The following is a 13668-nucleotide window of genomic DNA, read 5'->3' on the forward strand; positions in this document are numbered from 1 at the left end:
CGCAGGGCCGGGGAGCGGGGAGGTCGCGCGCCTCGGGTTGCCCAGCGCGCTGTGTTCTCTGGCGGCCGCAGCCCTGGCTGGGACTGTGAAACCGCAGGACCACGACAGCGACACGCTTGGCAGGACTCGTATTTAGCGGTGCCACTGCAACCATGGTCCGCGTCAAGGGCACAGGTTTGTTGTTAGATGATTAGTTGGTGCTACTCTTTGGAAACGGACACCAAGAGGTTCTCCGTGGCGATAGGGGACGGTGCAAGGTCGTCGCGCAGCTCTGTGGCTCCAGGATGAGGCTGCCCTTCGCCTTTTTCTTGGGCAGAACGAGCTCTGGGCAGACCCGCTGGCTCAACCTCACCTGGAGCTATGCAGGTGGAACCTTGGCCAAATTTCTGCAGCAAACACTTGTGGTTTAAAAAAAAAAACACAAAACAAACGAGGGGCGGGGGGCACGTTTCAATTGGAATTTTATTTCAAGTCCAGTGGCTTTGGGAGGTGTGGAAGGAGGAAATCCTTTCAACCAAGGACCACATCTTCAGCCAGCCACCTAACAATTATTGTGCCAGGTATCTGTTGCCTCTCAGCTCCAAATTTACCCTTCAGTGGCGCTTGGTGGTAATGGATATAATTCCTTTAAATCATTTCTTTTTTAGAATGTTAAGCACAATGAAGAGTTCTCAGTGGATGGTACTGGACATCGTAGGAAGAAGGGATGTCTCCTGCTGGTTCACAGGTGAAGATGACAGAACCTTGGGTGGTGCCCTGCCCCAGCCATGCACCCCAGCAAGCTCCCTCACACACCTCACACAGGTGATGGGCCCAGGTCTCCCACCCATATTGGTGACCTGACTCCCTCTTAACACTCACATATTTGACTACCAGCTGTGGCTCACCTGAAGCGTTGCCTTCTGCTTGCCTGGGGAATGAATGCTCACCAGCTCTGGTTCGTGCAAGCCAGCCCATTTCTCTGCTCTCTAGTGGGATTGCCACTATGCCTTTTCTGTTAAGACCTGAACCTCTGCACTTGGGAGGTGGCCTCCCTCTGGTGGTCCTTATTTGGATACTCTTCCCAGCTCTTGGATGCTATATTGAGTTCACAGAGAGGAAGGGAGAGGGTGGGAGGGAGGGAGGGAGGAATAGAAACATCCATGATGACAATCATTGATAGGCTGCCTCCTGCATGCCCCCTACTGGGGATAGAGCCTGCAACCTGGGCATGTGCCCGGACTAGGAGTTGAACTGTAACCACTGAGCTACACTGGCTGGGCACATCTTTTATATTTTACTTACTCTTATTATAGCTTGATTTTTTTATAGTAAACATTCCATGTTTAAATCAATGTGTGATTCTGTTTTCAGATAGGAGTCAGACTGATACACTTAATAAACATCAATTATATGTCAGGCATGAACATGTAATGTTCTAGGCATGAACAATACAGATACTTGCTTTTATGGAACTTACATTCCACAGAGGTAGTGTTAACTAAGACCTAACTCACAAGGTAGACAGCCATGCAAAATCTTGAGGCAGAATATTTCAAGCAAAAAAGGACAAGTGTAAAGACCTAAGTGATAATGAACTTGATATGTATGAGAACTAGAAAGACCAATGGATCTAGACTTCAGTGAACAAGGAGAGCAACAAGAAATGAGGTTGACACAGCAAACCTTGTAAGTAGGTAACCACATCTTGTTGTCAGGCAGTTTTGAGAATGAATGAAAGGAATATACTAAAAGTTACACTAGGGTAATAGGAGCAAACTGGGACTTATATAGTCATCCAATATATAGGCCACAGTAGAGGAGTCTGGATACTATTTTTTAAAAAAATATATTATTATCAATTTCAGAGAGGAAGGAAAAGAGAGAGAAACATCAATGATGAGAGAGAATCATGGATCAGCTGCCTCCTGTATGCCCCACACTGAGGATCAAGCCCACAACCTGGGCACGTGCCCCAACCGGGAATTGAACCCGAGATCCTTCAGTCCACAGGTCGACGCTCTATCCATTGAGCCAAACCGGCCAGGGCTGGATACTATTTTAAGTGTGACAAGATGTAATTGGAAGGCTTTAGGCAGGGAGTGACATGATCTGATTTTTTATTATTTAAAAAAAAATATTTTTATCGATTTCAGAGAGGAAGGAAGAGGGAGAGATAGAAACATCAATGATGAGAGAAAAATCATTGATTGGCTGCCTCCTACATGCCCCCTACTGGGGACCGAGCCTGCAACCCCGGGCATGTGCCCTTGACCAGAATCAAACTTGGGACCCTCTGGTCTGCAGGCTGATGCTCTATCCACTGAGCCAAACTGGTTAGGGCATGATCTGATTTTTAAAAGCTCTCTCTAGTTACCTGGAGAATGAACTATAAGGAAGCAAAGGTGGGAAAAGGGAGTGAAGACAACAGTTATGAAGAATACTAGAGGCCCGGTGCACAAAATTTATGCACTCGGGGGAGGGGGGGTGTCCCTCAGCCTGGCCTGTGCCCTCTTGCAGTCCGGGAGCCCTTGGGGGATGTTGGACTGCCGTGAAAGTGGGAGAGGCTCCCGCCACCACTGCTGCACTCGCCAGCCATGAGCCTGGCTTCTGGTGCACTGACCACCAGGAGGCAGCTCCTGCATTGAGCATCTGCCCCCTGGTGGTCAGTGTGCATCACAGTGATTGGTCGTTCTGTCATTTGGTCAATTTGCATATTAGCCTTTTATTATATAGGACTAGAGGCCTGGTGCACAAAAATTTATGCACTCGGGGGGGTCCCTCAGCCTGGCCTGTGCCCTCTTGCAGTCTGGGACCCCTTAGGGGATGACCACCTGCTGGCTTAGGCCCACTCCCTGGGTAATTGGGCCTAAGCTGTCAGTCCGACATCACTCTGGCAGCCTGGGAACCCTCGAGGGATGTCCACTTGCCAGCGGGGAGCAGGCCTAAGCTGCAGTTGGACATCCTTAGTGCTGCTGAGGAGGCAGGAGAGGCTCCCACCACCACTGCTGTACTGGCAGCCATCAGCCTGGCTTGTGGCTGAGCAGAGCTCCCCCTGTGGGAACGCACTGACCACCAGGGGGCAGCTCCTGCATTGAGCATCTGCCCCCTGGTGGTCAGTGTGTGTCATAGTGACCAGTCATTCCCAGTCTTTCTGCTGTTAGGGTCAGTTTTCATATTACCCTTTTATTATATAGGATAGAGGCCTGATGCATGGGTGGGGGCCGGCTGGTTTGCCCTGAAGGGTGTCCCAGATCAGGGTGGGGGTCCCACTGGGGTGGCTGGCCAGCCTGGGTGAGGGGCTGATGGCTGTTTGTAGGCTGGTCAAGCCCCCCCCCCCCCAATGGGGACCCTCACCCCATGGAGGTTTGGCCAGCCTGGGTGAGGGGCTGATGGCTGTTTTCAGGCTGGCCACACCCCCTTTAGGGTGGGGTGGGGCCCCCACTGGGGTGCCTGGCCAATCTGGGTGAGGGGCTGAGGGTCATTTTCAGGCTGGCCAAGCCCCCCGGCGACGGAAGCTCCCAGCCTCTCCTTTTTTTCTTTTTTTTAATTCTGGGATTTATCTACCTTCTATAATATAAACTTTGGCCGAAACCGGTTTGGCTCAGTGGATAGAGCGTCGGCCTGCAGACTGAAAGGTCCCAGGTTCGATTCCGGTCAAGGGCATGTACCTGGGTTGCGGGCACATCCCCAGGAGGAGATGTGCAGGAGGCAGCTGATCGATGTTTCTCTCTCATCGATGTTTCTAACTCTCTATCCCTCTCCCTTCCTCTCTGTAAAAAATCAATAAAATATATTAAAAAAATATATATATATAAACTTTGTTGCCTTCAGTGGAGCTCAGAGCTGGCCGCGGCAGGCGGAGGCTTGGCTTCCTCCATCATTGGGGTAACCAAGCCTCCTGCTCACTTCAGCTCCGTGGTTGCTGGCTGCCATCTTGGTTGGGTTAATTTGCATATAGTCACTCTGATCAGCTGGTGGGCGTAGCTTAAGACATAGTGAAGGTACAGTCAATTTGCATGTTTGTCTTTTATTAGATTGGATGGTGTGCTCACTGAGGCTCTTTCCTGACAGTCAGGGGGCAGTTCATTTTTTCATTCGGTCTAATACACAGAGTGCCATACTGTAAAAATTATGTTGGGAGTAAGGAAGGCTGTACGGAGCTCATGCTTGGGCTGAGTGAAAATTAAAAGCAGCCATTCAAATTTTTAATAAGTGAATGGAAACAGGAATGGGGGTGTCCAGACTGCATAAATGAAGGCATGGAGGTGTCAATGGTGCTGTAGTGGGTGAGGCATTTTCTTATATAATTGGGAGCTAAGTCTTAGGAAACGCCGCAGGGACCTTGCATTAGAGTGGTTGTGCCCACTATGGGGTGTAGGATATTTTTTCCTATAGTTGATTGAAATCTACTGGAGGATTTTAAGGCGGATAGTGTCATATATATATCATATGGATGCCCTGACATCAGTGTAGGATGAATTTTAATGATCAAAGACAGAAGGAGAAATGAAGTAGGAAAGAAAGTGACAATTTGTTAACTATGCAAAGCAATGCACCAAGACATTTTAATTTCATGTGCGTAACAAACAAGGAGCAGTATCTTCATTTGTTCGAGGCTGTCTTATAAGAAACTGACTCTAGGTTACAACAGGTACTGAATGGCCAAACTAGGACTTAAAGTGGATTTTGTTGAGGAAGGACCAAAACAAAACAAAAAACCCAACATGTACATTCAGAATTTTTATTTCAAAACGAAGAACCACAGTAACATTAATAATATAAAACGTATTTGGAAATATTCACAATCTGGTCACTGAGAAATGGGAAAACTTCATACTGCCCACCCATGGTTTTTGAGGAGCCAGAAGTGGAGGTGCAGTTGGAGGAAAGTCACCTGTCCCAGCAAAGTCCCACGTCATAGCTCGGAGTTTTTATCCAAAGACTCAATGACCAGAGGGGATGGTAAGAACTGAGAACTAAAATATTGTCATAGGCAAGGATTTGGCTGAAGGGCCTCAAATGTATAAGCACCAAGGAGGGGGTGGGAGGTCAAGCAACATGAAAAAGGGAAAAGAGGGTGTCACCATTTATAAAAACACAGGGAACTAGACAGTGGAGGTGTCTGTGACCTATGGCAAGTGTAAATACCTTCATCTCATCTAACTCTGAAACCTTCCAGATTTACAAGCCTTAGTGTATTTCTCATCCCCTTGAAAAGAATGCCTCCCCCCGCCCCATGACTTCCTTCAAGCTCCCCTAGGAGGCCACATGTCCTGATTTCACACTCTCCTGCTCCCATTGTCTGAGTCTAGAGTGAGGCAGAGTTCTCTACATGTTAGGAAGAAAGCCACAGATGCAAATCCCACCCAGCAGAGGCAGTGCTACTTATATACCCAGGGATACACTTTAACACATTCCATCCAAAAGGGGGCTGTAGGAACACAGAGGAAACAAGTTACCAATAAACGACTTGCACCCAGAGCAAAGTGACAGTGCACATACATTCATACTCTCTCAAGTGTGGGCTACACTGCACATTTACTCATACCATCTCCAACGTGGTCTATGGGAAAGATTCAAGTGCCCTTAGGGCACTTGATATAATACTATGGTAACATGATAACAAGAGTAACTTGACATGGAAACAGACCAAAACAGGCACGGGCTGACCCTAAAGCAGTAACATACTTCAACTAGGTAACAGTCATTCAGGAAAAATCCTCTCCCAATGCTGAGGTTATAAATCCAAGTTAGCTATAAACACTCTCCTCTGAATTCTTTTAAAGCTATGGCTTAAAACTAAATAAAAAAAATCTAAACATCTAAAATTTCCTAAAGCACAAAATGCAGAAAAACCAAACCTTTACCAAGAACCAATATTTTAGGTTGCTCTCCCACCAGATGAATGGTAGGAAAACTTAAAAAAAAAAAAAAAAAAAAAAAAAGTGAGTCCACCCTAAGAGGAAGACGATTGATTTGAACAACCTTCCCTTCTCTGGACTCCATCCAAAATCAGAACCCATCAACCACCATTAACTACAATGCCCACCTTAGTAATAATCCTAGGTTTCAAGTAATACTACATATAATCTTAAACAAAGAAAACGTTCCAAAGGAAACCAGTAGCTTCTTTACATAGGCACATGACTTTTCTGAGAAATTGAACTTGAGAATTTCCATCTGAAGGACAGAAATTGTTAAAAGGCAATCTGCAAACCTCACATACCTCATCATATACCTTCCAATAACACATTACATTTCTGTGTAAATCTTCCCTTATTAAACTATAAACCTCTTCAGTATCAAATCTTCCACCCTATAAACTCTATAAGTACCTCCCTCTAACCTCAATTTCCTTATGTTTTCATTATTTGGTAAAATTACACTTAAAAAAATAAATACTTATGCAATAAAACCAGAAGATAAAATAAATAAAACTCAAATTAATTTGCTCTGCAGAGTTGTATGGAAGTGAGGAAGGTGCTCTTATGGAATTCCTCTCTGCCCTCCACACTCTCATGTCTATCTGTTTCCTGGTGAGTCTGAGGTTGGGGAACTCTTTCTCCCCTACATGCCCTCATGAAGCAATATTAGAACTTAAAGGAGGAAGAGCTGGCAAAGTTGTCAAATGCCAAGTAGCCAATCCCTCCTGAAATGAAGGTAGGTTCACTTGGTCTCTTCCAAACAGAAGAGAATGTCCAAGAAATAAAATGTTTAAAAAGCCACTGAAGATACAACTAACCCCAGCACTGGGGTCCTGTGAGTGCTCATGGAGTGTGGGGATGAGAAAGGAATCAAGTAGCAGCATTCAGAAACAGTCCTGGGTTACAACCTGATGAGGTCTCTCCCCATTCAGGGAGAGGTTACTTTTCACGTTGGGAGGGAGGTGGGAAGGAAGCACGGCTTAGACGTTGGTGGTATCCTTATCAGGCTGCATGCTATTCATCTCCATGGCGGCCTTCTCAGCTCTGCCAGCCATGTGTGCCTGCCCTTCAAAGCCTCGTGTAATGTCCTCAAAAGTCCTGCCGCGGGTCTCAGGGACTTTAAAGTAGGTGAAGACCAAGAAGATCACGAGGAAGCCGGTGAAGACAATAAACACATAGGGTCCTAAATATTTCTACAAAAGGATTAAAAAAAAAAAAGTGTTGATATGAAAATCGCGTCACTGGCAAACTTCAGTTTCCTCACATCCATATTTCCAATAGGCTTCAAGCCATAACCCTCTCATAGTTCATGAAAACAGTAAGGTTTCACCAGAGACTCACTTATTTTTTAAAAAAATATATTTTATTGCCCTAGCTGGTTTGGCTCAGTGGATAGAGTGTCGGCCTGCGGACTCAAGGGTCCCAGGTTCGATTCCGGTCAAGGGCATGTACCTGGGTTGCCGGCACATCCCCAGTAGGGGGTGTGCAGGAGGCAGCTGATAGACGTTTCTCTCTCATAGATGTTAAATCAAATATTTTATTGATTTTTTACAGAGAGGAAGGGAGAGGGATAGAGAGTTAGAAACATCTATGAGAGAGAAACGTCTATCAGCTGCCTCCTGCACGCCCCCTACTGGGGATGTGCTGGCAACCCAGTTACATGCCCTTGACCGGAATCAAACCTGGGACCCTTGAGTCCACAGGCCGACACTCTATCTGCTGAGCCAAACTGGTTAGGGCAGAGAGACTTACTTATGAATCCCATTGCTAACTTACTATATTTCTCCGCAACTTTTTTTAAAAAAATATATTTTATTGATTTTTTTACAGAGAGGAAGGGAGAGGGATAGAGAGTTAGAAACATCGATGAGAGAGAAACATTGATCAGTTGCCTCCTGCACACCCCCAACTGAGGATGTGTCTGCAACCAAGGTACATGCCCTTGACCAGAATCGAACCCAGGACCCTTCAGTCCGCAGGCTGATGCTCTATCCACTGAGCCAAACCGGTTAGGGCTCTCCGCAACTTTGTGTCACTCCTTTCCCTGTTCATTGAAATTAGCTGCTTCCTAATCCCTATTGAGTATTTTCGGATTTTCAGTTATCACTGTTAAAGTCTATGTTTATGAAAGACTCACAGAAATAGGAAATGATTATAGATGTCCATTACAAATTCCTTTATCCAAATCAGCTCCAGTTCATTTTATAATAGAACTCACTTCATTCATTAACATCCTATGCTTTGTGAGCCTTTAAGATCATGAAGCCAAAATGCTAATTCAAATGATGGATTTTTAAGTATTAGTTTGAAATCCTTTGAGGCTTGGCTTATTCCTATCATTCTGTTTCTATTACTATCATTTCAGACCAGTGGCCTTTTAACGGGTCCCAGTTTTGCACTCCTACTTCAGTCTTTTCTGCTCTCATTTCTTCTTTTTCTATGTATCATTAGAAATGGGGGGGGGGGGGGGGGGAGCTCAAGACACAGTTTAAAGCCTTTGAGATATAATCCTTCATTCATATTGTAACATGGCTTATGTGGGTTGATTTCAAGATGGGCAAGGTGAGTTGTGCTTTGATTTACTTACTGCAGCTGAAGGGAAGAGTAGTCCAACCAAAAAGTTGGAGGTCCAGTTGGAGCAGCCAGCCACTGCCATTGCAGCTGGGCGGGGTCCCTGGCTGAAGAGTTCGGCCACAATAAACCAGGGAATGGGGCCTGGGCCAATTTCAAAGAAGGCCACAAACACCAAGATAGCCCCAATGCAAACAAAGCTCATCCAGCTATAATTATCCTGTGTGAGAAAGGAACAGAGGAAAGTTAATGTTAAAGACAGCATGACCAGGCAGGATCTAGCTTCTCAGACTTGAGCACTGACTGACACTGAAAAGCCCCTTTATGTCCTGGGGTATAATGGACCTACCGGACTTAGAGTAAAAATTTGAGGTTTTTGAAACCCAGCTATATGATCACACATATATCATTTTTACTGAGATAATTTCATCAATTGTAAATGGAAATAGCCTCAAAATTACTTTAAGAATTAAATTGCATAATGTATTTTATAAGCTACATGTTATATAGGTGTAAGGATTATAGCAATTTAATTACCTATCGGTGGTGATCTACTTTTCTTAAAACTCTGGGCATGCTGCTTCTCCCAAATTTGACTTTATCAGTCTCCAGTCTCAACTGTTCACTGCCTTCCCAGAGAGTCAACATGACCTCTCCTTTCCCCCTCCCCGCCCTTTTCTTCATTCAAAGAGCACTCACCTTTAATAACAGGGAAATAGTCATGAGGATGGAACAACAAGCCATTCCTCCAAGGCCAATCATATGTAGAGTCCTCCTTCCTGCCCTTTCCACTAGAAACAGCTAAAAGAAGAATATAACATGACACTTCTGATTTCCTTTTCATGAAAACACTATGTAAGCTACCTGAATCTGCCTTAATAATAGCGGATAGTTGTTATAGTCACACTTCTTCTTTTCCAGTTCCAAATTTAATATATCCTATATAACCCTTACTATAACCTTCATCTCTCCCATCCATTCTAGATTTGTTTGAAAAAAGTGACTACTTACACCCCTCATTCAATATTTCTCCCCACCAAAGAGGAATTAAACAACAACAGAAGATTTAAATATATGGTAGGGAGCCCGGCCGGTGTGGCTCAACGGTTGAGCATCGACCCATGCATCAGATGGTCACCGGTTTGATTCCCAATCAGGGCACATGCCCGGGTTGCGGGCTCTATCCCCTGTGAAGGACGTGTAGGAGGCAGCCAATCGATGTTTCTCTCTCGCTGATGTTTCTATCTCTCTCTCTCCCTTCTCTCTCTCTCTCTCTCTGAAATCAATAAAAACATATTTTAAAAAAATAATAATGGTAGGGAGGTGGAAGTACTCACAACCCATCTTTGAACATTCGTAGCAAGAATTCCTCTCCCCGCTAACTCCTGTCTCCCAAAAATTATCAAACCATCCAACTTACAGATACTACAGTGAAGATGGTATTAACCACACCAGCACCAATGGTGGCATAGATTGGCTCTTTAACACCAGCATCTTTGAAGATTCCTGTTGAGTAATAGAATACCTACAAGGAAACAAAAGAAGGTGCAACTCTGAAACAGCAATTGTGCATGGCAGCTGAAAAATAGGACCAACGTACTATTTTGAGTATCAAGTGTGTTTTGCAAAATGCAACAAAATGGTTTTATCACATCAATCAAAGACTGATGAAAAACTGTCAGGGCATGAATCAGTATTTAAAGAGGTGGGACAAAAGTGTTCTTTATATTCAAATATTTTACCTGAAAATGGATAGAAGGTAATATCTTCTCTTTTCACAACCAAGACTCAAAAGCAGGAAGTTGGTATTTACATAGAATATAAGGGATACCTGCCAATTACTAGCTTCCCATTTTGCACCCTATCTCAACTATCATAGTCTCTATTCTAGTTGTAAAAAATAGATACAATGGTAAGGCCCCCTCAGTCTAAGTTGCTACTGTGCTTCCACATTTCTTGATTTTCTAATGGTTCCCCAGGGCTTTACATGGATTTTAGGATGTCAAATCCTAAAGAAAAGCCAAGGCATATAAATTCTCAGATATCTACTTTGGTTGTATGGCCTACATTGTCACTGATGATATCATATAAGGTAGATCAGAGTTAGAGAGGGCTGGAAATAAAAAATGAGTGGACAAAAAAATCTGTTGTATTATATAGTGAAAAAAGCCTAGAAGAAGACAAAAATTAACCATCTGTTCTAAGACAAAGTATAAAAATTTTTCATTTTTATTTACTTTCTCATTTTTCCACATGGAAAACATGTACTATAAATTTAAGAAATAAAACCAAATCAAAACTTGAATAAACAACATTTTCTGAGTAGCTGCTACATGCCAAACATTGTGAGGGGCTATGTAAGTAGGTGAGCTATTTACCTCTGGTCAGGTGTTTTAAGTGAAATATTGAAGGATATTTTGGACACAAAAATTGATACTCACAGCATTGATTCCAGAAAGTTGCTGAGAGAGCTGGAGCATGATGGAAATCATGATGGGCTGCTGGTAGTTCGGTGATCTGAAGAGCTCCAGCACAGTGGCTTGTTTTTCTTGTGACATCCGAACACTCTCATCTTTCATCTCCTGGATGTCCTGAGTCACGTCTTGGGTGCCCCACAACCGCTGGAGGACTGGGGAAGAGAAGGAGAGGAAAGGATAAAGGTAAGGTGCTATCCCAAATCCATGACAGCTAGGGAGAAGCCACCCAAGATGAGCCCCAGACATGGCTAATCAAAATCAGCATCCGTGTCTTAATTTACCTCCTCACCTCATTCTTTAGGGGTTGAAAGTTCCTAACTTAATAGTAATTAGGAAACTCTTCACTTGGGTTCTGAGATAACAAAAAATAGATCCAATATCCTCACCCTAAAACAAATCACAACCCTACGATCCTTACAGTAAACATGTGAAGGATACTCACTCTTTCTAGCACTGTCTTCTTCCTTTCTGTTAATCAGCAAGAATCTCGGACTTTCTGGGCAAAATGGAAGGGCTATGATTTGTAGGAAAGATGGAAGGATGGTGAAGCCCAACAGCACGGGCCAAAGATCTTCAGTTCCCAAGATGATATTCAGACCAAAGACCTAGAAACCAGACAAAGGCAATACTATAAATCCCATATTTAATAGGCCACAAATTAAATGAAATAAAGAAAAATTTCAGGAAATTATCCATTCTTTTACTATCCTGTTGCTTTTTCAGTTGTCTGTGAGCTATAATATCATCTGAAACTTACATATAATTGAATATGTGCCATTTTTGAGTACTTTACCTATGTTAACTCTTTTTAAATTAAATTTTCTTTTTAAAAAATATATTTTTATTGATTTAAGAGAGGAAGGGAGAGGGAGAGAGAGATAGAAACATCAACGATGAGAAGGAATCACCAATAGTCTGCCTCCTGCATGCCCCCCTACAGGGCGATCAAGCCCCCAACCTGGGTATGAACCCTGACCAGGAATCAAACCCATGATCTTCTGGTTCACAGGTCGATGCTCAACCACTGAGCCACTCTGGCCAGGCTATTAACTCTTTTTAAAAATTTCTTATTTTTTTACTTCATTTTTAGAGAGCGAGAAAAAGGGAGAGGGAGAGAGAAACATTGATGTAAGAATTGCATCCTGTACACCCCCTATTGGGGTTGGAGTCCACAACTCGTGCGTATGCCCTGGCAAGGAACCAAACCAGCAACCTTTCGGTGCACAGGACAATGCCCAACCGAGTCACACCAGCCAGGGCTATGTCAACTCTTAATGAGTCTTAGAAACTAACACTCGTTAAGTTCTAGCATACCTGGGCGACCAGAATCCCGATAACGATGCCCAGCTGGTTCAGAGTGCCAAAGGCTCCCCTCAGGGCAGTAGGAGATATCTCTCCAATGTACATGGGCACAAAACCTGTGCAGAGTCCGCAGAAGAGGCCAATGATCAACCGGCCCAGGATCAACATTGCAACTGACTCCGCTATTTTGCAGAATCCCATAAGGCAGCCACCAGTGATAGCCAATAGATTGACAATAAGCATTGAATTGCGCCTGAAAATTTAAACAAAAACAAGTTAGCAAAACAATCCCAACTTCCCCTTCTTTCCTTATTATTCAATTCCCCAAGCTCAAACATCTTAAAAAAATTTTTTTTAAATTTATTGATATTTAGGGAGAGAGAGATGGAGAAGGGAAGGGAGAATGAGTGAGATCAATTTGTTTCTCCACTTATTTATGCATTCATTGGCTCAATTTTATATGTGCCCTGACTGGGGATTGAACCCCCAATTTTGGCATTATCAGGACGACAGTCTAACCAACTGAATTACCTGGACAAAGCATACATCTTCTCTTTTTATTTAACTTTTCTATTTTCTATCATTAGAACATTTCTAGTTGGGATAACAGGATCAGTGGTCATTATACCTCTATATGCATAAAATTCACCTAGAGAACATGTTTTAAGATTCTCCTCTTTTAAGTTGTACCTGTAGCCTAGCATTTTAGCAGGCACTTTATTTTTTTAATTGAATTTATTGGGGTGATATTGGTTGACAAAATCATATGTTTCAGGTGTATAATTCTATAATATATCACCTGTATATTGTATTGTGTGTTCATCACCCCAAATCTCTTTCCATCTTCATTTATGCCCCCTATACCTTCTTCTACCTCCCCCTACCCCTCTTTCCCTCTGGTAATCACCATGCTATTGTCTGTGTCTGAGTTTTTTGTTTGTTTTGCTTAATCCCTTTTTCACCCAGCCCTGCAACCCCCATCACTTCCGACAGCTGTCAGTCTGCTCTCTGTATCTATGAGTTTGTCTCTTAGTTTATTTTATTCATTAGATTCCACATATACATGAAATCATGGTACTTGTCCTCTGACTGGCTTATTTCACTTAGCATGATGCTCTCCAGGTCCACCCATGCTGTTGCAAAGGGTAAGATTTTAGCAAGCACATTAGGCCAGTAGTTCTGAAAGTGGTCCATACATAGATTTTGCTAGAAATTAAAATTATCCCTCTCCATATTTATCAAATAATTAGGTTTGACTCTAGGGTGGGGGTCCAACAATCTGTGTTCTAAAAAGTCCTCGAGGTGATTTGGTGCAGGCTCAAGTTTGAGAACTACTGCCCTAGGCAAGTCTGCCCTAGCAGGTCTATGAACATACCCAAGAGATATTTTTGGACTAATGCTTCTTACTGCAT

At 43.5% G+C, this 13668-nt stretch overlaps 1 protein-coding gene across 2 annotated transcripts in view; it reads right to left on the reverse strand.

Moving 5' to 3' along the window:
• Positions 1-4709: 4709 nt before the first annotated feature.
• The window catches only part of SLC2A3 (solute carrier family 2 member 3), a 75407-nt gene continuing 66448 nt past the window's right edge, over positions 4710-13668 (reverse strand). For both annotated transcript variants that reach the window (XM_070410727.1, XM_070410729.1), the window contains 7 exons: positions 12269-12509; positions 11397-11559; positions 10919-11106; positions 9898-10002; positions 9177-9278; positions 8494-8697; positions 4710-7099 (listed from right to left, as the gene is read on the reverse strand). In XM_070410727.1, coding sequence (XP_070266828.1) covers positions 6887-7099; positions 8494-8697; positions 9177-9278; positions 9898-10002; positions 10919-11106; positions 11397-11559; positions 12269-12509 — 1216 coding nt within the window. In that variant the 3' untranslated portion in view covers positions 4710-6886. The remainder of the gene's footprint in view (positions 7100-8493; positions 8698-9176; positions 9279-9897; positions 10003-10918; positions 11107-11396; positions 11560-12268; positions 12510-13668) is intronic.

The sequence above is a fragment of the Myotis yumanensis genome, unplaced genomic scaffold (assembly GCF_028538775.1).
Source record: "Myotis yumanensis isolate MYYU_CA2020_CCGP unplaced genomic scaffold, mMyoYum1.0.hap1 SCAF_3, whole genome shotgun sequence".
Classification (NCBI taxonomy): Eukaryota; Metazoa; Chordata; class Mammalia; order Chiroptera; family Vespertilionidae; genus Myotis; species Myotis yumanensis.